Source organism: Chaetodon auriga, chromosome 11 (genome assembly GCF_051107435.1).
Source record: "Chaetodon auriga isolate fChaAug3 chromosome 11, fChaAug3.hap1, whole genome shotgun sequence".
NCBI lineage: Eukaryota > Metazoa > Chordata > Actinopteri > Chaetodontiformes > Chaetodontidae > Chaetodon > Chaetodon auriga.
In genome coordinates, this window is record NC_135084.1 from 8700564 (window position 1) to 8726000 (window position 25437).

The 25437-nt window shown below is 42.3% G+C and overlaps 1 protein-coding gene across 1 annotated transcript in view; it reads left to right on the plus strand.

The window, feature by feature from the left end:
• Window positions 1-25437, plus strand: part of wdr11 (WD repeat domain 11) — a 49788-nt gene that overhangs the window by 14977 nt on the left and 9374 nt on the right. Inside the window, exons 11-21 of the mRNA XM_076743049.1 lie at window positions 9242-9326; window positions 12083-12189; window positions 14802-14877; window positions 17327-17435; window positions 18201-18322; window positions 19473-19620; window positions 21610-21716; window positions 21974-22088; window positions 23412-23583; window positions 23805-23913; window positions 25359-25421. Of these exons, the coding sequence (XP_076599164.1) occupies window positions 9242-9326; window positions 12083-12189; window positions 14802-14877; window positions 17327-17435; window positions 18201-18322; window positions 19473-19620; window positions 21610-21716; window positions 21974-22088; window positions 23412-23583; window positions 23805-23913; window positions 25359-25421 (1213 nt within the window). The remainder of the gene's footprint in view (window positions 1-9241; window positions 9327-12082; window positions 12190-14801; window positions 14878-17326; window positions 17436-18200; window positions 18323-19472; window positions 19621-21609; window positions 21717-21973; window positions 22089-23411; window positions 23584-23804; window positions 23914-25358; window positions 25422-25437) is intronic.

Below are 25437 nucleotides of genomic sequence, written 5' to 3' on the forward strand. Positions count from 1 at the left end.
TTCTGAACATTACTAAATGTTGCGTGAATGCTGCGTCCTTCTCATCAAGATTAATGGCTGTTACATCTAAAACTGCTCAATGGATTGTGCACACTATCATTTAATATAAAGCTGAGTTCAGTGTGAGAGAAATGCTTTGTGATTCCAGACAATTGTAGTTGGACAACATGCAGTTCATCCGGCTCTGGTGGATATGAAGTTGTTGTTGGTCCGTGTGAGGAGTGAAAAGGCTCTCTGTATGTTTGACTCATGTTCTGCAGTCAGTGGGCCGTAGTTTGCTTACACAGCTGCATGAAGTGACAAATACCCATAGTGACCCTGTCTTTAAATGTGTTATTGTGGCTTAAAGCTTTGCTCCGGGTGCAATGTTGCGAAGCTGTCAGGACTCACATATTTACTGCATGGACTGCTCTATGGTTTCGGCGTGTTTATTTTGGAATTGTGAATTGGATTCAGCCTTGGTTACCATGGAGACCCTCAGCATATCTGTCAAACCTCTCTGACTACATGAAGACCTCCATTAACCTGCAGGACCGTATTCACACTTAAACGGTAAGAAAGAACAAGCTTTCTTCAGATGTTTACTTCGTAGTTAATGGTCTATAGACAAAGTTTAGAGGAGGGTATCATCAAGAGAACTTCAATCCAGACAAAAGAACTTTGTTTGCCTGTCAGATAAAGAGCTCAGGAAGCAACCGTTGTTAGCTTACCGGGAGTTTAGTTACTGATTTTAAACTGTAAGACTTATTTTGGTGTTTGGTGAAATCATCAATGAATGACTGACTGTAATAGCTACACTTAAATTGTTTTATTGTTCCATTTGTATTATCCAAATAAAGCATTAGTTAATTTTTAAGCTGTAGATGTTTATAAATGCACACACAAAGCCTGTGTATTTTTTTGAAAGCATTACTCCAGACAGATGCTCTTTCTCTTATGTCTGCTTAATGCGAGTAACCAGATCACCGGCAGACAGTTGCTTTACTCGCACTGTGTAGAATTTGAAATGTCTTCGTTTGGCCCCGCTCAGTGGTAGCAGTCACGTGTAAATCGCTGATGTTAACAGGAAGTCACGACAGCGTCACTAACTGTAACACAATGTCCAGTTCAAGTGATGTGTTTCAGTTACCTGCCGATCATTTGTGGCACATGGAGAAATGTGTGTTTCTGTGTTTCAGAGAGAGTATTCCTTTAATTTACAGTCAGTGAATTCATATTTATTTGATACATTTGTATTCATGTAATTACTATTTAATAATTATTTAATATCATTATTTTAGATTTTTTTTTGTGTGAAAAGTAATGTGATGGTCCTTATCATAGTTCATGGTACCTGCATGAGTTTACTGTAACTCAAGTTTGTCTGCTGCAACATAAATCTTCACTTACTAAATATTTTTTAAATGGGTGAATGATATTGTAACTCAGCTACTTTTCAGGTTCAAAAACTACTCTCAGCTTCTTGACAAGCTATTCTCACTACCTACTTCAGGGATGATCCCCAACTCCTCACTTCATACCAGCATCATTAAAATGATCGTGTGTTCTTTAAAGCCACAGGTGCAGGATTTTGAAATATCTCATTTCCAGCTGATAAAACTGATCTTGAAGATCCCTCAGTGTGGTTATTAGGACGCCATTGTGTAAGAGCCAGAATGCATTCTCAGGTTTCATAGAGACAGAAGTAGGCTTGACAAAAGAATCCCCACTCCATTTTTCACTTCTGCCATGTCCAATTTTTCCGGTAGCAGGACAGCTCTACCACTGTTATTAGGAAGAGTTTACCATTTAATACCCTCCTACACTCTTGTTTTTTTTGGTTTATACAAGCAGACCTGCACAAACTCAGACAGACCTCATGATTGGATCGAGGAGAGTATAAATGGAGATCAACATCAGCATATCCACACTGAAAAAAATCTGTACCTGTGTGACCTGTGTGGGCGTAGTTTTCATTAATAATCACATTTGAAGACTCACCAGCTTTTCCGTGCTGGAGAAAAGACATACCTCTGTGGCCAGTGTGGGAAGAGTCAGTCACTCAGATGACCTTAAGGTTTATCAGCTTATCCGTACTGGAGAAAAGTCTTCACGTGTGTGACCAGCATTTCAAGCAGTCGTCGAGTTTGAAGGTTAATCAGCATATCGGGACTGGAGGAAAGCAAGTTTAGAACATGTGTTTGAACTGTGCAGTAAGAAATAATTGGCAAGATGACATGTGGAAAAGTTGTCATGAAACTGTCTCAGTGATATTCATATGCATGTCTTCAGTTGTCAAATGTTGTTTCACTTCTACTGTCAAAGCTACAGCAGCAAACACGAGGCACTACCTTAATAAAGCATTACACGAACACACTTGAACAAAGTCTACAGGCACACTAGAAGCTCTATGAGGCTATACCCTGAGGTGCTTTCAGTGAAATGCTAACATCAGCATGCTATCATGCTCCCAGCTACAATGTTCAAGAGCAAATCTTTAGCAAGCATGATGTTTAGCATGCTCACATTAACACTGAACACAAAGTTCAGATGAGGCTGACGGGAATGTCATTAGTTTGCAGGTATTTGGTCACAAACCAAAGTATTGGACACATTGAAATTTGCCAGATGCACTAGGTTAAGTTATTTAAATTCACACCATGCAGTCCATTTACCATTTATTGAGACGTTTAAGTCTGGACCAAAGTGGTTGACCTACAGATGGATATTGCCATCCCCAAACCCGCCTGCTAGCATGACTGAAAATTCAGAGGCTACCACCTGACCAATGAGAGCTTTTCATTTCTCTGTGGGTTAAGATAAGATAATTATTAATTAAGGGGTATAAAACAGAACAAGTAGTTCAAATAGACAATTAAAGAAATCCAAAATAAAATCAACAATGGATAAAAAATTACTAAAAATCAACTATAGAAGCTTATGTAAAAATAGTATTAAAAATGTGAATATATATGTTTTAGATGTTTAAAGTAGCAAAGTAAAAGGAAAGTGTGTCGAAGCATTACATATTACCATGTAGCAGAGTCCAAAGTACAATATTCCCCTCTGAATTGTACTAGAGTTAGAAGTATAAAGTGGCATTAAATAGGAATACCCAAGTAAAGTGCATATCCCTGAACTTTGCTTCCCCCCACTGACAAATAAAATACATACATATTTAATATTTGAACAGCTGAAGCATAAAAATAGCTTTTCCGTCTGGATGTCTTGCGTAGAGCTGCTCTTTGGCCAGAACTGGGTCTGAGTGTGTGGTGTATTTCTGTCATCTGTCGTGGTTCTGTCTGTTTTCTAAACTGTGGTTGTCCAAATATGCTCTCTCTCAGTTGTTGTCATTCATCATGTCATCACTGCAACAACCACAGATTTGGTCATTGAATAAAAGAAGCTTGTCTTGTTTGAGTAATGACATGATGCCACCAGTGATGAGAGCACAAAACATCCAGTGAGAGAGGAGAGCTGTGAGGGTCATAGGGCTGAATGGTTATGCATCTGCATCTCCACATTTTTATTGCTTGCACGTCCAGGTCCTTTATCAATGTGCATTTGTGGTCGGAGTGTAAAAAAATAAGACATAATAAGCTCTGGTAATGACTAGCAGCAGAGCAAGACCCTTAAACACCATGTCATCACAAAACAGGAAATTAACAGCTACTGATATGAAGGCGAGTATTAAGTTCAAGCAGGTCTTTACCCAGAACAGCAATGCAATTATCAGATATACTCATTCATATGCTCTGCCTAAGGGATCTGTTGGTGTGGATGAATCCTTCAACAGTGTCCCAGTCAGCGATTCCCACTGTTGCTCAAAGTAGTTTAATTTAAATTTGGCTTTAAATGTTGTCTTTTATTATGCTCTTCGTAGTCCAATTAAGGTGAACTATTAAGGCTTCAGCAAAACAACTTTGCACTTACACTCTCGTTGAACCCTCTGGACGCGTTGCAGATTCTCATCTTTTGAGTTAAAAAATGAAACGCGCGCATCAGTACATCAGAATATACAAGCCATTGCCGTGAATTTGACTCTGTGAGGCAGAAAGTAAGCAGCAGTCCATCGAATCTGACTGTGCCGTCTCAGCAAATGATGCAAAAGCCATAGAGTTAATCTGAAATATCAGCCTCTGTTATTACTCCCCCGAGACAGCTGCTAGGCGAGAGGCAGAGAGCGGCGGTGAAAGTTTGGATTTATTTGTTTTAGATCGGCATAGCAATTTTCTTCAAAAGCTGTTCCCGTATCTCCCCCACAGTAATGATGCATAAAATTATGAAAGTCTCAATTTGAATGCAAAATTAAGAGCAGAATCGCATATGTAACGTGTCCCTGTTTTAATATGTCTGTCTCTTTCTTAGTATGTGTGTATGTGTGTGCGCACCCTCCTGCCTGTGCACCAAATTCCATTTAAGGCATAGGCGCACCGCTGTTCTCTCCCCAACGCGGCAAACCTTTAGTTTAGTTGTCAAGCTGAAAAATAGGCTACACTCCGTCCCCTGACGAAGCCCACATGAATTAATCACAGCTCAAAGATACATTGCCTCCCTCAGACCCACAGACAAGCAGATGAATAATAACACGTTTAACCTACACATCTTACAGCCGTTTGCTCTGGGTCTCTTTGTCTCTGTGTGCATCACGTCCACCATGATGGGACACAGAGATCTCTTAAGTTGACTGCGCATTATTTCTTAATGACTGCAATGGTTCTAAAAGGCCTAAAGGGACGAGCGCTGCCTGTGTCCATCTGTTATTTACAGGTTTGTCTCAGGTGTACCGAAAGAACAACAACCATCATTCTCTCAGAAGCACTGATTTCAAAATCACTTTTCTGTCAGAGATCTATCTTTTTCCTTTTTTTTTTTTTTTTTTTCTACAACCAGTTTGTGAATTCTGTAAGCGGTGCAGTCGGACCCCATCACACCGCAGATGGTGTGGGGTTGACTCGGCACAGCTGGGACCCGGTGGCGTTCTGAATCTAAAAGTAGAATAAGGCGATTGAGTTTTCTATGCACATCATTTGTCTGGTCCCCATAGTCGTCTTGCAGAGTCAAGTTGTTAAACAGTCTCTAGCTGCATTATTGAAATGTGCCTTTTGTTCCACTTCCTGTGAGCTGGCTTGTGAATAGTAAGTTTGGAGGACTGGATAATTACATTGGGGATTTAGATGGAGGACACGTCTCTGCTGAAAGGTGGAGGCGATGTCCAGGCGATTTATGTTTAATTAAAATGGTATCTTGAGGCTGGCATATTTCATTTCTAGCTAGTTTCTCATATTAGCGCAGTTAGATAGATAGATCGAGTATTTTATCGATCCCCTGAGGGAAATTGCAGTATTGAAGCAGCAATTCAAATACCACAAAACACACACAACTTAAGCTAAGCTGACCTGAGGTAGGTAAGAAAAACACAGTTTTAAAAATATATACACATGTGCTTAGAAACTACTGTACTAGATCAAAAATAAAATACAATTTTAAAAATGAATTAGAATTAAGATAAGCTCTCACACCACAAATTAAAGTTGAATGTGCAAAGCTACTCAGGAAAATAAAGAAATGCATAAAAAACATTAAATAAAAAATAAGGAAAAATAAAAAAGATAATCTTCTCTAACTAAGTAGAAGTTACAGTAATCCTAGAAATCTGGTCCTTGATCTCTCTGTCACGCTTTATAAATTGAAAACATTGCTGGCTTGCGATTGCAACAGTCACTTCCTCAGTAATGATGGCGAGGTTGGGGCTGTGACAGGTGTTCTGGCAGGTGCTGGCATCTGTCACCTCTGGTGTTTACCAGAGAATATGCCTGATCACTAAATCCAGAGCGATCCACGAGCGCTCGGCGGATACAGCTCAGTCTCTGTCGTGGCCTGTGTTGCAGTCTGCAGTAGGTTTCCCCCTAATGTGTGGCTGAGTCATGAGGAGGACTCACTGATGCGACACCAGTCGGAGGAACAGCCAAGGGAAACCAAGTTTTTACACCTTCCACTAGGTGCAAATAAAGCAAGACATGAGCTCACTGCTGATGGCGCGAAAGCACTGGGGGTTGAAATTGCCGTCCACAGTTTCATTACAATTAAACAGAAGGCAGGGATTTCCGTCTCTGTTTCTGTATTTCCGTCACTCACTTTTCCTTCCTGCCAGTCTTTGCCTCCACGAGAAAGCTGTGCAGCCGGCCCAGATACCCAGAAGCAATGCTTCCCGGTCTCCTGTCTAAAAGGCTGTAATCTGTGCGAGCACTGACAGCTCCATTACAGATAGGTAAAAGGCCCACAGCCTTCCTTTTTAGTGACACGTACACAAACACTGACAAGCTGACATCCATTCCTAATCATCTGATGGTGGCATGCCTAATTTATTTATCCGTGCTTGCCCGACAGCTATTCTTTGCTGCATTGTTTGGATCTGCAAAGTGAAACTGCATTAAGAGTAGGATTAAGTATCAACACAGCAAAAAATTCTACTCGGCAACTGCAAAATGTGGGAAATAAACATGCGCATACAGATTTGATGGCAGCTTCTGAGGCATGCACCTCAAAAAGCAAAACAATTATCAGACGGACTGATTCTCATTCCCAGCTCCAGCGGTCTGTCAATGGGAATATCAGTTACAGTTTGCAGTTCACCTAAGAGTCTTTTCAAAGCCTCCAGTTCAGAGGACACATTATCTTCTTCCACCTCACACTTGCGTGTAGAGCTGGGTTCAGCTGAGGATAGGCCAGCGCTGTCATCAGCTGCGCCTGGTGTCGAAACATGTTAGATTTTGGATTGATGCCAGGTTTAATTTTAATAAACCAAATGATGCAAGAAAAACATTCCTATCATTTGGAGAAGGATTTCTGCTCCTCCAAAGGAATCCATCAAGTCAATGCTTTAACCGAGAATATTGGATGAAGTCAGACTGCAAGTATAGGGAATAAATAAAAATTATGTAATCAGTTTCAGACTTGTATGGGCTTTATTATGATTGAATACATACTGCAGATACAGGACAGATCCATGGTGTCCTGCTAGGTGTGCAGCACCTTTAGTAAGTTGTTGATTGTATTAGAAGATCAATTGAAATAACAGAATCATCCCCTCAGTGTATTCTGATGAAGCTGAGTGTGATGTTAGTGACAAAAGTTAAAGGGCTAGTTTGACACATTGGGAACATACACTTAGTCCCATTTCCCTTTTGCTAATATCGTGAATTATGTGCAAAATTAGGTACTTCTGAGGATATTCCATATCATGGCACCCCAAAAGCTCTCTCAGGGTGTTTTCAGCTGGGAAGAAGCATTGGTCACATCCCCTAAGAGGTGCTGGAAGGAGATTTGTAACATTTGTCAGAGCCAGGCTAGCTTTTCCCTCTGTTTCCAGGCTTGATGCTAACAGAGGCTAAGCTAATAGAGTGGTGTCATTCTTCTTATCTAACTTTTAGCAAGAAAGACTGAGTATAGTAAGTGAGTAGTAAATGCAGTTTTTTAGAACCTGATTTATTATCAAACCTGTTTTACTGACTCGAAACAGCAAAAATGCTTTAATATCATTTAAAGCATCAAAGTGCTATTTTGCATTCGTCTTGGAGTAAACTATGGAGCAACAACTGAACAACAGCCAAACACTGGCAGCATCCACTATGCCACTCACAAATGACATATTTTTGGTTGATCTATCTGAAGAATGGCTGACCTGAATCCGTTGCTTTTGCTTCTATGTCCTGTGTTGTGGGTAAAGAGGCCATTGTCTATTTCTTGTCATATTTAAAATATCTGCCCCACAATGAAAATTAAGTCTTTTCAACCATTTTCATCTCCCTCCTCATCAGGCCATATGGAGGAGCAGCATCTTTTTGATCATCCTTGATCAAAGTAAGCAAACCTTGGCTATGAGGCAGCTTGGGGATAGAAGTGTGTATGTTTATCTCCATCCACCCACTTCCTGATCGCCCGACTTCCTGCTGAACATCCTATACTCTCTCGCTACACGCCATCTATCAGCTACAGAGGGAGCAGGAGGGGATAGCACACACACACACACACACACACACACACACACACACACACACACACACACACACAGATGCCTATGCGGCACTGCCTATCACCACCTCCAGATGTTGTGTCAGCATGTGGTCGTCTCACAGAAGCCCAGTGCAGACTGAGCAGTCCTTTGCAGAGGGACTGGACACATCCGCCCAACTCCATCACGCTCAGAATAATTTACGAGAAGTAAATATGCCTCTGCACCCGTCCTCATTCACAACAGAAATAAAATAAATCCCCCAATCCAAATACTTTCCAAACATCACAAGAATGGATTTTTGATTTGCTTTCACATCTGCTGCAAAGTTTTGTTTTTATGTTCTAGAACTGAGTAATTGTTTTAGTTGTTCTCATTTTTAACGTGCTAGCTCGGGTTATAACCTCAATTGTTTTCCCACTAATGTAAAATTAGCACATGGCATTGTTTAAAATCATGAAAAGGCTATTCTAATCATTTAATGGAAATTTCCGCATGGTGAGAAGGATGTTGGCTCATGGTTCAAAGCTGAAAGTGTAAATTAGTAATCACCAAAAACAAATCAGTGAACAATACTCATGATACAAATGCACACAAAATATTCAGCTTAATCAGTCAAACGTGCTCTTGAACTCCTGAGCTGAAATGCGACATGACTCGCTCAAATCCCCAGAAGATGCAAAATTATTCAGAATCATCAGGATTTGCTTGAGCAAGGCACAAATATAAAAGTGTTTCAACTCTGGATTTGAACACGACCGTCGCTCCAAAACATCCGCATGGGCTAAAAAACCTTTTTAGTGGATTTTAACTTTTAATATTGAGAAACTTTCGCCTGAATGGAAAACATCAGAAAGAAGTCAGAGTTCAGTGTGAACAAACGTGGAAAACACACCACTTTGTCAAAGCGCCTCAGAGGTTCTGATCACAGTGTCAAATGTCACCAGCAGTATTTAATCAGGGGGAGTTTGAGGAGGCACAGAGCTGTTGTGCTGTTTCCCCAGCAGCAGATGAAACAGTGCAGCGTTTTCAGGCTGTGAGCTGAGTGACACGGGGTTTGATGTGCTGCCTCTATCCACACCTACTGCGGTGGCAGGGAACAGACAGGGCTGTCACACTGACACACCGTCTCCCTGATCCCGCTGGAGGGGAGATGCTGCTAAGATAAGTAACTGTATGCCTTGTGACCTCTTGTCTTTCTGCGTCAGCCTGTCTCATGCTTCTTCCGTCCCTGTCTCCTCTTCCCAGGCACCAGTAATGGCTCTGTACTGGTCTATAACCTGACCAGTGGTCTTCTCCACAAAGAGCTCAGTGTCCACTCTTGTGAAGTCAGGTAAGATCTTCGCTTCTGCATACTTACATTTGTGCAACACTGCATTTCCAGGGTCAGCAGTTCAGTTCCCACTGGTAAACAAGAGTATGCACTTATGGTACCCTTTGGATGAAATATCTGTAAAATGGCTCGTTAGATGAACCCCTGTTGCCGGTAGTCAGCTCGAGGCGGATTGATTTTCTGTTGATTGTTTTCAGGCCCATTAGAGTTTGCAGAGGCAATTGGCAATCAGAGATTTCAAGTGCCATGTCAGCTCTTGTGTGTGAGAGACAGAATTCCTTGGCTTGCTTTATCTGCTTTATCTGAATATCTTCTCAGGGCTGAGCTGGGTGCTCTCGGCTCAAACAAATAAAGAGCACAACAAGCAGAATGAAAAGAATCAAATCAAATGGACATGGAGATAGTGGTTAAAGGTATAGAGTACGTGATCTAGATTTTTACAAGGTTTGCGTGCTGTATAATGCAGTCTGCAAAGCAAACCTCATGCGCTTAACAAAAACATCCCAGTCACCATGTTTTAATTAAGCTTAAGGCCAAACACCAACACGGTAGTAGCATTGTGAGAGTCATACAGGTCACAAAAAAAAAAAATACTTCCTGTTTCTTATTGGTCTTTTCCACATTGTCCTAATGCTCAGCTCAACTCGACTCAGCAAAGCAAGTTTGTGCTCTGATGGCAAAATTACAGATACGTGTAGGCTGTGAAAGGTGAGGAATATGTAAGAAATCACTTGTTACCAGCCTTGGCAGAAACACAGGAGCCCTCTTTATACCTCTCTCTCAGCAGACGTTTGGACTTCTCTCAGCAGGAACAACACAGGTGAAACTAATAACAGTAATGCAGAGCCCTGGTGTACATGCTGGCTTTCTGGATAGACCAAGTAGACAACAGAGCCGTCGTTAATGTTATTAGTTTCAAATGTAGTTTTCCTGCTATGGTGAGTCAGAATATCTGCTTGCAGAAAGGACTATTGATTTCCCGGTGAAATTCATGCTGCATATAAATATCATTTTCACTCGTCACTTGGAATAAATTACCTGCTCTCCTTATGGTGGAAATCCAGCCAAATGCTCAGGCTGCTCCTGTAATGTTCTTTTAACCTCTGAACGCTACATAATTCCCTCAGGTCTAAGTAGCTAATTAATGAATCTGTCAATAACACTTCAAAGCGGCCGTTCAGGGGAGAGCCGCGGTCTATATTAGGAAGCTTCCTTGTTTTAACCAAGCATTGAACCCGGAATTAAAAATTAAAAACATATCTTTACTTTCATAGCTCAGAAAGTGATATTTTAAAGCCAGGAGGTTCAGACCTTTGTGATTGGCTCCACATTAGTCACAAGACTCAGCCTTAATCAGACCTCACATATCAAGTTTCACATTTCTAAAGAACCGTTCAGCACACAAAATTGATATTGAGTGTTTAGGTTATTTACTCTAATTAGACAAAATAGGTGCATTCGAGATCAATTCTAGTAATGTGCTTGCCTTAAATCTACCTTTTCATTCCTTTTGCACACAAAACTCTGTCGTCCTGCTGTGCCTCCCCACGATGGATTGGTCAATTATGGTCTGAGGCGGACCACGCTGAGAAGGGCTGATTTGAGACCGCCGCACCACCTTCTGAGCGTCCCACAATGCAGCAGCCAAAACATCAGCCGAGAGCAGGCTGTGCTTCATTTGTTAGCATTCTCTAATGAGCGGCAAAACTATTTCACCAGGATTAATTAAGCACGAGATTGAATCAATTAACGCTGTTAAGAGATTGATTAGGAGCAAACACCATCCGTTCAAGCAGAGCCAGGCTTTCTTTAATGAGAGAAGTTGGTATCCACAAATGCTGAACTCCAACAAACTTTAATGAGCAATGCAACACAAGCACAAGTTACTTGAAAGGTCTGGAGCAACCTCTGCCTGTGTGCATGCGTGTGATTGGCCAATGGTTTTCTCTCCCTCCTTTCTGGTGTCAGTTTTGTTGTTGTGAATTTGCTCTTCTGTCGTGACACTCAGCAGCTGTCTCCTCTCTGCTCTACCTTATCCTGACACACTGCATGTAATATTTAGCATATGTAAGCGCTTACACAGTGTTTAGTTGCTTGATGTTGCACACTGCCTTGGTGTTTTTTTTAAATGGCCACATCAAAAGCAGAGCGTGAAAAGGACAAACATAAGTGAGTAAGACACTCGTGTATGAGCCCGTCCGACCAGACGTTCACATTAAAGTCGTGCCTTCAGATCAGGGCTCTCTCTTGGAAACTGGTCGGCTGGATTTTGTGTCTTCCTGCTTAGACGCATGCGGAGCACTGCTGTGATGTACAATATTAAGTTCAAAGCTGTGTGTTCTCTGTGGTGGTGAGAGCAGAGGTGCTTTATGGAAATGAGCCCACCAGCCCTTGCCCCAGCACAAGCCAAGCCAAAGGAGGCCTGGCTGCCGAGCATCTCATTTACATTTAGTGGGGAAATTGACTAATTAATCATGTGGCTATTTACCATCTCATTACGATGGAGTTTGTGCTCCCTGAGCTGGGCCTGCTCCTCAAAATATATTCATATCTGACACTTGCTTTCTTGATTCACTGTGCCTTTTTACACTTTTTCCAAGTTTTAGGTCTGTCATTTGGAGGAATATTTGACAGCTACACTGCAAATATTACATGAATACAACTACAACTTGTGTGTTTGTGTGTATGTATGTGTATATATGTGTGTGTGTGTGTGTGTGTGTGTGTGTGTGTGTGCATATGCGCTTATTCCACAGGGGGATTGAATGGGTGAGTCTGAGCAGTTTCCTATCTTTTGCTACTTCTGCTCCCAACAACATGGGCCTGGTGCGGAATGAGCTGCAGCATGTTGATCTGCCAACTGGTAAGAGTCTCACACACACACACACACACACACACAGAGACCTTAACCTAAGCTTAATCCTAACCTGACCATTAAAGCCAAGTCTGAACCCTCAAACAGCCCTTTTGAAGGTCTGTCTCAAAGTGAGGACCAGCAGAAATGAATTGATCTCACAAAGATACATACACAGGTACACACACTTCCACCTTCACACACCCACACACACACACGCACATATTATCACATGTACCTGAGGGTGCCAGCCAGTACTTTCACACTGGCCTTTGTTCTTGGGGCGTCTGTTTTGCTCTGGGTTCCTGCAGCCTTAACAACAAAGAAAACAGACACTTCAGTCTCTCTGACTTTCTCTTTTTATTTGTCTTCTTGTGTCTATGTGGTTCTCGAAGAGACTCTTCTTGTTCTCCTCCAAGGGATACTTACACACTCCTCCAAATTAGGTCCAGACTAAACAGTGTTAGGCTACCACCAAGGGATGCCTGCCTCTGAAAATGAGATCCTATCATGACTTCCTGCGGAGCGACTTCCCTGCCTGAGCCCATCGACCCGTTGCTCTATAGAATTACTGCACCAGCAGTGGCCATTGTGTGTTTCTGCCTCCTCCAGGGGGTGAAAACTATACAGTGCTGCATTTTCAAGAGAGAGCAGAATTGGAAAGGAACCTGAGGGCGCAGTAATAAGAGGTCAGGTGGAGGTAGTTAAAGGTGTGAGTGGAAAAAAATATCTTTTGTTATGTCTGCTTCTTAAATTTTAAGCTTAACGTGTCTGGATTGCTTGGGCACACTAGTCTATGATGTTTGGGTCACAGAGCCTCTATCCATCAGTTCCTTGAGGACAATGGCGAGGGTAAGGCACTTGTGACTTTCCAACTCACATATACTTAATTGTTTTTTCTTGTGAGTTCAAGTGACTGAGATCCTCCTGACTGCAAATGTAGCTGCCGGCAGTGTCGCAAAGGCTGCGGGAGTCTCAGTGCCGTGCCTTACATCTCTGATGCACGCACGCATGTGTTTGTGTGTTTGCTACAGTCGCGGCATTTTGGGGAAATACATTTTTTTTTGGCTGTCTAACAAAGAGCTAGATGGAAAGATCAATATCAATTTAATCTGTGTGTATTCCCTACAAAGACACAATAGGTCTGGGACGTGTTTAGCCTACCATAGCACCGAGATGACAAGGCAGGTGGGGGGAAACAACTCGCTAAGCTCCGTCGAAACGGAAAAATACGGCTTTCAGCAACTCTCAAGATGTCTTATTTACAGGCCACTTATGCTACATGTGTATACTACACGTATAGGAATAAAAAACAAGACACGATGAGGCTTTTTTTACACTTGTGGGATATAGCTGTCCTTGTTTTTCTGCCTGCTCAGATGTTTAAAAGATAGTTATACATCCAGCATTTCAATTGCTGCTCCACCTGGACATCCTGGACCAGATTCAATGAGACAGCAGGCAGATTTGCACAATTTTGTTCTTTGTGTTACTTGAGCATTTGTGAGTTTGTCTCTTTTATTCTGGGAAAGTGAGCATATCTTTTTGCCTGAACTAGTCCTCAAATAGAATCGCAGAAAAGTAAGTTCTGTACTTAAGGATTCTGTATTTCACTTGTAAGACTAATCCTCTAAGGCAGACACCTTGTGGCCTTCACAGTTGGAGCATAGGATGTGGAGAATTGTGGTGATACCTGCAGCAATGATAGCAGCCGCTGTGAATGAATATATTCTTTATCTATGAAAAGATTTGTTACGTGCTGCAGTGACTGTGGGACGCTAGTGCTGAGAATTTATAGTGAGCTCGGGTTCCATTACTTCACACACAGTATAAATATTTATCATGTGTGCAGATGATAACTCCACCTTAGAATAACAGTATTATTTATCCATGCGTGATCATGGCAGGTGCCGTCTCCTGAACACTTTTAGCGTCTTCCCAGTAATCAACATCATCTCTGTGTTTTTGTGAATGCACGCGTGCCACACGTCATTAGAGCCCGTAGGCTGATGATCTGTGCAGTCAGGTACCATAATTGACACAGCGATGGCTGCGTTTGACTGAGGGAACAAAAGAGGGAATGGTGAAGAGGGCTGCGTTAGCCTCTAGTACACCACAGGTTTCTCTGCACCATATGCTTTGCTATCATGTCCCCTCTGCTGCACAGCAACTGCAGTCTCAACACAACTGTTGGAGGTCACCCCCCTGTCGTTCCCCCAAACCACCACAGGCGGCTCTGTCACTCGTACGTTTAAACAGGCCACCCCCCCCCCACACGTGTCCTCCTCAAAATCAGATCACCTCCTCAGGCAAATGTGATGGCATACACCTGAAGGGCATTCTTGTTTTGTTTTAAAGGGGCACCTTGATGCTCTGCATACTGTCGACTTGGGTTGTTGGAAAGTTGAACTAAAAGCAGGGATTCGAGCAAGTTGTCTGCAGTTTGCTTGCCCCTCTCCGGCGAAACAGATGAAACAGGACGCCCTGGCACTAAAGTGAAATAAGATGAATCGCTCTCCCCGCAGGTGTGAGGAAAGACGGCGTCTTCTGCCTTCCATCATCGCCTCCTCTCCCTCACACTCTCACGTTCTCCCTCTCTCCGTGTCTGTTGTGTTTTGCAGGCAGATGCTTTGCATTTAGAGGCGAGCGAGGAAACGATGAGCCACCCATTGAGATGATTAAAGTGTCTCATCTCAAGTGAGTTTTCTGCCACCAACAAAACCAAACACCATTAACGTCACACAGACACACACACACACACTGCAACACAAACTGTACATTTGCATACACCGTTTACACCCACACACTTCCCTTCAGCTTACCTGCCTGGAGCCATCGCACCCTTGTCTCTCTCTGTCTCCGTCTGTCTCTAAACTTTTAGCTCCATATTGTTTTCAAGGGCTGATTGCTGCTTGCTAACCAAACGAGTTCCAGTGAACGTCTTCATGAAATCCTGTAAACACCGATCAGCCATTAATTGTGTTCCATATTTATTATTGTGCCCAACAACCTTCACATATTCATGCTGTGCAGCTTTGGATCAACGGATTTCTATTGAAATATTTATCACTGCTGCATCTTTTAATGGGACTGTGGTATTCAGAAAATGAAAGAGCATTTATTTACAGTCATCACACATTTCTTTGATGAATTAAACGACACAGAAGGTTATCAGACAGCAGCTGTCTGTTGTGTACTCAGTTATCCTCAGTGTCTGACATGTTGAAAGCTACATATTTTGCTAAGCTCTCCTGTAGAGTCCAACCCTTGTATATACATTTACAATATGATTTGGTGGTTTAAGGTGTATTTCACTGCTGGGAAGATGTTCTTTTCATAAAACTGGGCTGTCTGTTACAGCTAACCAGCACACTAAAATATGTTTCTGGAGAGGGGGATGGCTTTCTCTCTGCATCCCACTTCTGTACTCTTTGTGTCCATGGAGGCAGGCATACAAAAATGTGGAAGTACAATCTGTTGTATGAAAAACAGCCCTACAGCTGACGAAAGTCAGTGTCAAATGAGCAGGACGCTTCATTTAAATATACTGCCCACATTATAATGATACAAAGCTGGTTGAAAATCAACAAAGTTTCTCTCTAATGTATTCTACTGGAAAGTGACACTTCTGATTATTCTGCCTGTCCTTTTTTCCCTCGATGGCTAATAGCAATAAGTGTCCCCTTCTCTAGAGTGAAAAATGTTGGCTATGTAGACACAACACACTAATAAAGGGTTAGCATACACGCCATGACCATGAAGGTGACATTGTGATATCACATAGAGAGGCTGTAGATAAGAACTCCTCTGGATCTTTTACTTTAACCCCTTTGAGAGTTTCACATGTGGCTCAGTCTGCACTGATCATCTGATCACAGCTGTAAACCCTTACAAAGGAGAAGTTGAATTCATAGGCAGTGGTGGAATGTAACTAAACACAAGGTCTGTACTTAAGTACAATTTTGTGGTACTAGTACTTGATTATTTCCATCTTCTGCGACTTTATACTTCTACTAAATTACATTTTGGAGGCAAATATTGGACGTCTTACTCTACTACTTTTATGTGATAACTTAAGTTATGACTAGTGATTATGTGTTAATACAAAGTGTAAGTCAACTATTAAATTGATGTATTATTATACTGTGGTATTGCTTCTTTTAAGAGAAAGATGTGAGTACTTCTTCCACCAGTCCAGAGGTGATAGAAAGCGCTGTTGCTCAGTTGAGCACTCTCAGGGGTTTTGCTGCTGGAGCCTAATCCACTGTGGCTGATGTTAGCAAACATTAAGGAAACACTGCTGAGTAACAGACATTAATGTCTTAATTTGCTGGCTTTATGACTCTTCTCCGGTTGATTGACTCAGTGTTAAATAGTTGTTTTAGTAGTTTAACATTTAGTATTATTCCATAACTCACTTGTGGCCACATTGACTGCTGTTCAGCAACAGTTGCATAATCTTAAAGCAAGGCAGACTTGTAGGATAAACAATAGAATATAAGATGTGCAACTGAGGTGCTCCACTCTGCACCTCACACCATGGGGTGAAAGAATGTGTAATTTCTGGGCAGTGCATCATATCAGTCTTTTTTATCTGCATTATCTAGGCTGCCACAGGTCCCAGTCTTATAATAATAAATGCCTGGGGGATGTAGTTCCCAGGAGAGAGAGTGTAGCATGCTTTCATACGCTGCTGCTCGCTGAGGAGCTGCCCAGTGCTGGAGTGCTTTTGCACTGCTGAATTCTGTGCTGCTCCTCTGCAGCAGCTGAAGTTTAGATTTTTGCTCTTGAGCTATTGCATGGTAGTTTTTGAGAAGGGGAGCCTGGCCAGATTTAGTCCATCGGGGTATTCAGGCTGGCTAACTTCAGGCAGCAAGTTTCAATATTTAATAATTCATACGGTCTGTGCAAGAAAATTCTTGTTCATGCTCCTCATTTGCTCCTTGCTGTAAACAGCTGTGTGCCTAATGCGAATATGATGAAAGCGTTAAACACAAAGCTCATCCTGAAAACTCATCCTTGGTGCTCATAGGCTCTTAAACCTTTATCAGTATAAACATGATGAGATAAACTGGTAGTCTGACACATTGCCTGCTAACTAAGCGTGTTTTGAGGTTGAATGTGTGTCTGTGGTGTTGGTCTTCAGACAGTACCTGGTGGTGGTGTTCAGAGACAAACCTCTGGAGCTGTGGGACATCAGGACGGGGACGCTTCTCCGGGAGATGGCCAAGAACTTCCCCACTGTTACTGCACTGGTACTCACAAATCTCCATACTAATAAAAGCTGGGTCTGAGGTGCTTATGAAAGCCAACAAAAAAAAAAATACTGTGGAAATTGAAATGTAACAGCAGGTGTTTAGATGTGCTCATATCAATTCACAGCTGCATATCTGAGCATCTCCACTTTCCATATTTACTCTAACAAAACACATAGTGCTGTAGCAGCACCCTTTGTTGACTCTTCCTTTGTTAATAGTCTCTTACACTTTCTGACCCCATTCCCTTCTTGTGTTTGTGTGGGCCATTTGAAAGATTAGTCTGGAAATTTTCCCCAAGCTCAGCAAAGAACAGTGGCTTCATTAGACCAGAGAAATGCTCATAAAAGAAGAGTTATGCTGGACAAACTTTACAGTGGGGCTGTAAAATCCTCCACAGTGCGAATAAAAATGCCAGTAACCTTAATAATACATGCTGGCCTCCCCCAGCCCCATATTGCTGTCTCATTTCCATATTGATTACAACCTCGAGTCAGCCAGACTACAGCCACGATGCTCGTGCAGTTAGACGGGAAGGCTGGGGAAAACAGCTCTCCTGTGTGCCTGAGTTTCGTTTATGTGAGCATCCACTGTACATGCAAATCACTTCCCCGTCCCCTCCGTCTCTATGTGTCTGCTTTTTGTAATGGTTTGCCGTTATGTCAGCTAATGTGTTTGTGTCTGGGACTTTCTCTCAGTCTGTCGCTGTAACACCAGCCCTATGTGTGTGTGTGTGTGTGTGTGTGTGTGTGTGGGTATAAACAGGAGTGGTCGCCGTCCCACAACCTGAAGAGCCTAAAGAAGAAGCAGATGGCTGCGAGGGAGGCCATTGCCCGGCAGACGGTGTCAGACGCTGAGCAGAGTAGCGTTGAATCCTCAGTCATCAGGTCAGTGAGAAAGATAAAAGTGTTGCTCCTGGAAGTTTTTTGCCAGGATGGAAAGCCTGAAGGCAGAGACCGAAGTCTTTCAGACAGACTTTCAGTAAAGTCCTCCAACACCAGACCCAGAAAACCTGTATGTTTTCAAATAAAATCATGTAGTAAAGTAAACTAGCAGTAGAAATGGTATCATACCTGATATACTGGTTTGTCCACTTGTTGGCAGCCCAGTAGAGGTCCTTTACCAAAACAGTATATTACTTTAATGCACTTTTTTGAACCTAGACTCAGTGGATAAGTGACTCAAACCTCTGCCTTGTATGAAGCCACTGAGTGAGGAATTGAAATCAGATTAAAAAAAGACAGCAGTTGTTGGCACTTACAGTTAATCATACCTATTCCAGAATGATTCTTTAGCCCATATTGTGATTAATTGATTCATTATCATTATCTGATTTGCGTCAACAGTCCAGTAATGTCCTCCTAACTTGTGGACCAATATTGCCCTATTCATGGGTTATTTGTAAATTCCTATGAAAAAGTGTTTCATAACCACATTGCAAAAACATGTATGCGTGCGTGTGCGTGTGTGTGTGTGTGTGTGCGTGTGTGTTAATCAGCATGGGTCTCTAATATTGTGAACTTGTGAAAATGAAATATTCTCCAGCCAGAGAAAAACGTGGGCTGGATCAGAGCTCCACATCAGCTGAATGTCATGTTCCAAGCATTTAGACTGGGTGTTATTTAACAATACAAAGAACTCTTTTTAATACAGGTTGATGTTGTTGCAAAACTGTTTTCATACACTTGATTTGTCAGTGTTGAGATCAGCTTTGTCAAACTTGCTTTTGTACCACTTGGTGATCACTTGGAGCAGCAGAAGCTCTATTTATTCATAACTTTTAGCTATTTTAACTATCCACCCGTTACTTTTAGCAATCTATTTGACTAATGTTTCGACAAGGAAACTTTTAGAAAACTATTTCAAACTTTTATCCCTTACTTTTAGTTAACCATTTCAATTTCACTTTCAGTCTCCCTGGGGTACAACTACCCCAGGCTTTCCTGACCACTGTCAGCAGCAGAATACCAAGAAGTCCAGCCAAGATATTTCACACTGCGAAGAGTGCAAAAATCCTGACATGTTTCTCCACTGCAGCCTCCTGCAAGATGCAGAGAGCAAGTCGGAGACGAGCCAGGCCATCTCAGCCAGGGAGCATTTTGTATTCACTGACACAGACGGGCAGGTCTACCACATCACCGTGGAGGGCAACACAGTCAAAGATGGCGCACGAATTCCCCCTGATGTGAGTCCAGAGACCGTGTGTCTCTGTCCTTTTTTATGTCTCTCTTTACTTCATATCCTCCTGAACTACTTCAAGGTCATCCGCACTGCTCCTTCCACATAGTTATTCCTACCTGTTTCATATCTCTCCCTCTCCATTCAATTTCATGTTGTCTTAATCCTGTCTGTACACAAAGATCTAAATCTTTTTCCCGTTTGCTTTCTGCAGACATCGCTCTCTCTCCTATCACTACTTCTACCTCTGACTTTCTCCTTTCCTCTGTCTGTAAATGTGTACATACATATATATATATATCTATGCCTATCTGTCATCTGTCATATCTATCAATCAATACTTTCTCTCAGTATTGTCACTTACACTGTCTCTTGTAGAGTGCTTTACACATCCATCATTGTGTGCACTTTTTAATGTTTTTCTTCTTGCTCTGGCATCCATTACTTCCCTCTTTTTGTCATCAAAGATCTGCATTGTGTCAACATTTTAAAGCATTTGGAGCTCAAAAGAAACACTGCTGCCTGGTTGTTAGACAGCATCTGCACAATTTCATCAGTCCCCCTCTATGTCCTCACTCCCCCTCTATGTCCTCTGTCCTCTGTCCCTTTTTTTGTGGCCCTTGTGTGGGGGATGATACAGATGTTGGCTCTGCAACAGAAAGATGCCAACCTAATGTTTATTACTAACGCTTGTCAGTAATAAACTGCGTGCAGTCAAGGTGAAGGTTTTTCAGCTTCTACAGCTTTATGGGAGGGTTTTTTTTGCCAGATTTAACATTATTTGTTTGCCTACTGTTGCATTCACTCAATTGTGAGTGTATCATCAGTTTGTCCCCGATAATATTTTGCACGTGTTCTCTCCACTGGTTCAGGGTGTGACAAAAAGGGACTGTTACTGTATTTAAGTCTGTATAAAGTCATGTGTTTAGCTGTTCAAGCATCCATTTCCCCCATAAGTGCCATAAATTTGAAGCTGTTGTTGAAGTGCTTTGGAAGACTTTGCCTTTAGGAACTTTCTCCTTCTCATCATGTCGATGTTACTTCTAATTGTGTCAGACTGAATCATGTTGCAGAGCAGCGTCTTCTGTTGATTGTTGTTGGCTGCCCGTGTCTCCTATCAACAAACACAATTTCATACCTCATCGCGAACATGTGTCTATTTTTATTTCATTTTTTTTCACACAAGATGGCAAAACTCATCTTGTTCCATACAGTGTTTCTAAAGGAAAACCACCATAGTTTATCAGATTCTCGAGTCTATTCTGAGCCGCAGATTGGATTGTTAGACAGTCTGTGTTTTGCTCGCTCACTACCTGCATCTATTCACTAGAGGTTTACCTGGGGATTCTAAAGCCTTATCTTCGTGACGGCTGCAGATTCATTGCTCACAGATTTGCATACCCCAAAAGGTTTTACAGTCCTTTCAGGATGATAGAGGATCTTCATATCTTTGTCAGGAAACTGACGGAAAGTCTCCTAAAAACTTTTGTCCTATTATCTGCTGCGTACACACCAGCGAAGGTGAGCTGACACTAAATGTCTTCACATCAGCGCTCTGTCTTGTGGCGCAGCTTTATTGAAACTCCGATGTTGTGCTTGCTCACCACTCAGATGCCACGTATATATTTTTAATTCATTTTCCTGTTTGGATTCACTCTCAAACATTTGAGTGCCAGAGAGTTGGAAGTAGTATGCTGGGATGGCACTTTTTAACTACCCATCAGTTTGCTGTATTAAAGACGTGATTTATTAACATCCCAACATCATTGTTTTTATGTCTGTCCTATAATTATACGGAGGATGATCCGGGAATTCTGAAGATTTTTAAAGACTGACAAGTTATCTCAGTACTTGAAGGATACAGCTACAGGAACTCATTAGTGACATGAGTAGATAGTAGTGTAATTCCTACAATTCAATTCAACAAATATGTGACTTAATTAGTCATTTTTGAGCAGGCTCCTCACTGAATGCATGCGTTCCTCCTGTGTTGCAGGGCAGTATGGGCAGCATCGCCTGCATTGCTTGGAAAGGCGACACCCTGGTGCTTGGGGACGTGGATGGCAATCTCAACTTCTGGGACCTCAAGGCTCGTTTGTCCAGGTAATGGCTAAAACTTTAAGGCAACTACTGTGTTCCTACCTCCAATTCTCCAAAGCATCTATTTGTGCTTTATATGTTCATTTCATTTAGATTTTTCTTCAAAATTTCATGACCTAAGCATTAAGATTTTGTGCTGTGCACGCAAAGATCCATGCTTGGAGCTTCACATATGCATGATAAAAAAATAATATATCTGTCTGTGTATGCTGATGTTTTGATATAAATGGGAAAGAAATGTGCGCTGTTGATGTTTCCAGGGGAATACCGACACACCGTGGCTGGGTGAAAAAGATTCGCTTCGCCCCGGGGAAGGGCAACCAAAAGCTGCTGGTCATGTACACAGACGGAGCAGAGGTCTGGGACACCAAAGAGGTGAGCCTCCACTCACCGGTGTCACTGTGACAAATGATTCATTCATTGGTTTGTTGTTACACATTCTAAATTCCCAGCATGCATCACCTGACCGCTCTGCATAACTTAACTAAAAGGAAAGAATCTGCATTGGTCTGCAGGTTCCTGCTGTAGAAGTGGTTTGCATTCTAACAGATTTACTGTGGCAGAATTAATGTGTTTCTCTTGCACTGTAATCACTGGAGCACCGCGATATTGCGGTGGGGTGTATTTAACTAATGTCCTCTCTGAAACTAACGCTGCGGTAATAGCATATCTGCTGTAATTGTCCTGTTTTATTAAAGAATCATTACAGTGCACCGCATAAGTACACATACACAAGCTTTAAAAGCTTTCGCTGACATATATAAGCTCAGGCGTAGCGGGATGGATGATTCTGATTCCTGTAAGCAGCGTGCGTCCTCGCCTCCTTTTTAACTTTATTTACCGAAGTCGTGATCACCCAGAAAGTTTTCTCACTGCACCATCTTCATTTTACCTCATTTAAGGAACCTTGCAGCTAGTTTACGCTCCAGTTCATCGTTTGATCTAATGTCACAGACTGGACTGTTTTGTCCTTGGGGGGGGGGGGGGGGGGTTTATACGGTTGTCTGTACCCACGCCACAATATTTGTTAGCTTACCCAGCAGCAATGTGTTAAAGAATTGAACAGCAGATAAATGGGGACACAGATAGATGCTCTGGTGTATTAAGCAGCGTCTGGGGAGGAAGAGGCTCCCACCGGAGCACTATTGTCTGAATGTGTTTTCTTTAGGGGGAAACGAGATAAGACACAGTTTCAGTCCCCAATTGTAAAAGCCAGACAACAGATGGATCAAGCTGCAGAGGGAAACGAGCAACAGCTATAGGTTTGGGGAAAACAGGGCTAGAGAGAGCGGGAGGAGCAAGAGAGAATGAGAGAGGAGAGGATCGCCGAAATGCTTCAGTGCTCTCCTGACAGCTCCGTTGCACTGACTCCCTCACAGCCACATGAAAAGCCAGAGGGAGAGAGGAGAACACCTTTTGAAAAGGATGTTTGTCCACTGAGCTTTCCATTCTGTATCCTGCTATACTCAACATAAATTAGTTTACAGTTGCCGCCTCATTGGCCATCCTTTGTTGATACAGCAGGCTTTTGGAGAATCAAAAAAAATCATCCCATACTGTGTTTTTTCTCCCCTTTGAAGCATGCAGAGATTTTTTTTTTTTCCCCACCGTCCCACTAGAGTTGTTACAGATGCTTCAAAAGAAGTTTTTAGATGATACGCTGAGGTGAACTACCAAGGTCTGTTTATCTCCTCTCAGGTTCAGATGGTCAGCAGCATGCGGATCGGTCGCAATGTCAACTACCGCATCCTAGACATTGACTGGTGCACCTCCGACAAGGTCGTGCTGGCCTCCGACGACGGCTGTATCCGAGTGCTGGAGATGGCCATGAAGTCCGCCAGCTACCGCATGGATGAACAAGACCTGACCGGTGAGCCGGGGAACGAAGAGTGTGATGAAAGAGATATTGCAAATCGAGGTTTGAGGAGAGAAATGCATCGGATGAACGATAGGTTCTTAAGAAATGATTTGCTTCTTAGATATCTCCAATTACGCGTTGTTTAAGGGCATGAGAAGCAGTCCGACTCATGATGCTGTTAACAGCCATGGCCTAATGTCATATTCTCTCTGATCCGTGGGGTGTATGTTCAGATCCAGTGTGGTGTCCTTACCTGCTGCTGCCCCGAGCTGCCCTCACGCTCAAGGCTTTCCTCCTGCTGCAGCCCTGGTCAGGAACCTTCACCATGGACATCACTCAAGTGTAAGTCTCAGCTCTGACGACATCACCATGAATGTGTCCGCTCTAAGGTCGCCCCCTCTTATCATGTCAGAAGTGTTAGCAGAGCTAACAGAGACAGAATATCTCACATTAACACCACGCTGAAAGTGCCAAAGTGGAAAATACAAGCCATGACCTTGTTAAGATCTTCTAAAAGCCCCTATTTCCTGTTTGCTTACAGGTTTGTAAGCAACTTGATCAGTGAAGAATAAAACAGCATTGCATGAGCTGACTTTTTTGTCCTGCTCCAGATGCCCCGAGCCAGTCTGCAAAATCAGTATCAGAGCTGACAGCTGCATTTTTTATAAATTATTTGTATTGGCTATGTAAAGACTAAACCAGTTCCTGTGTTTACTGTAGCAAATAATTAGTAATTGGGTACACCAGCTGTAAAATAAAGACCAAATTCTGCTACCTGCCTGTATCCTGAAAGCAAGCCGCTGTAAGCAAGCGAGCAGAGCAGCACATTGATAGTGGCCTGGAGTTTCAATTATTGATATCACACAGCATCTGAGCAGAGCCGCTTCAGGTTAAACTGCATTTTAACTCTGGGATGAAGACAGGAAGTTACAGACAGTATGTCATTCAGCACTGATGCATCAATACGATGTTGTTATGACTGAATGTTATCTGTTTGGCTTAATTCATTTTGCTGTAGTTTCAGGCTCACAGTTTCAGCAGAAACATGATTCAGTTGAATCTTGGTCAAAACGTGATAGTGTGGTCCCTATTTAATACAGTTTCACTTTGGATTTGAGGCGGGTTTTAGTGCAGTCTTAAGTTACAAACCAGAGCAGGAATGATAGTTATGTTTATTCCTATATGGGAAACTGAAACTTGTTTGTAAGCAAATCAGATTTGAAATTCCAAATTGTCCTCCAGCACCAGAATCGATAAAATATTGAGTGAATTACCAACCATCAAGGTGTAAGACTTGATGTGCCGTCTTATACCTCCATACCATCTGCCAGCCACCCAAACATTCTCTTTATTGCCTTCATAAAAACAACTATCCAATTTGCCAGTGTGAGCAAGTCACCTTTGTAAACAAGTCAACATGGTGGGAGCCAATAGAGGCCGTCCTTCGAGAGCAGCTTAATTTTTGTTTTTTTTTCAGACAGCTACATCTGTGTTTAACTATAGCCTGATGTAATTATACCCCAAATAAACTGAGCCCTCAGTGCAACACTTCTTTCTCCCATTAAACGCACACAGCTGCCTTTTCGTAAGTCGAGCAGCTATATTAACAGCGCTCGCAGGGTGCTACCTGGCCCCAGCAGAAATGTTAGAAGAGGCTTATCTGTTATTGCCTGACACCTCAGATCAACTTCCGCAGGTTCTCAGTTTCCCATTTAATATCAGCTAAGGTTTTATTTTAGGGAGACGTGAGCAGAGCCGTTTGACTGAGTTTGATCCCTCTCTTTCAGAGACTACAATGAGAAAGATGAGATAAAAGGCCTGATCCAGGAGCAGCTCAACTCCTTGTCAAAGTGAGTTCTTACACTT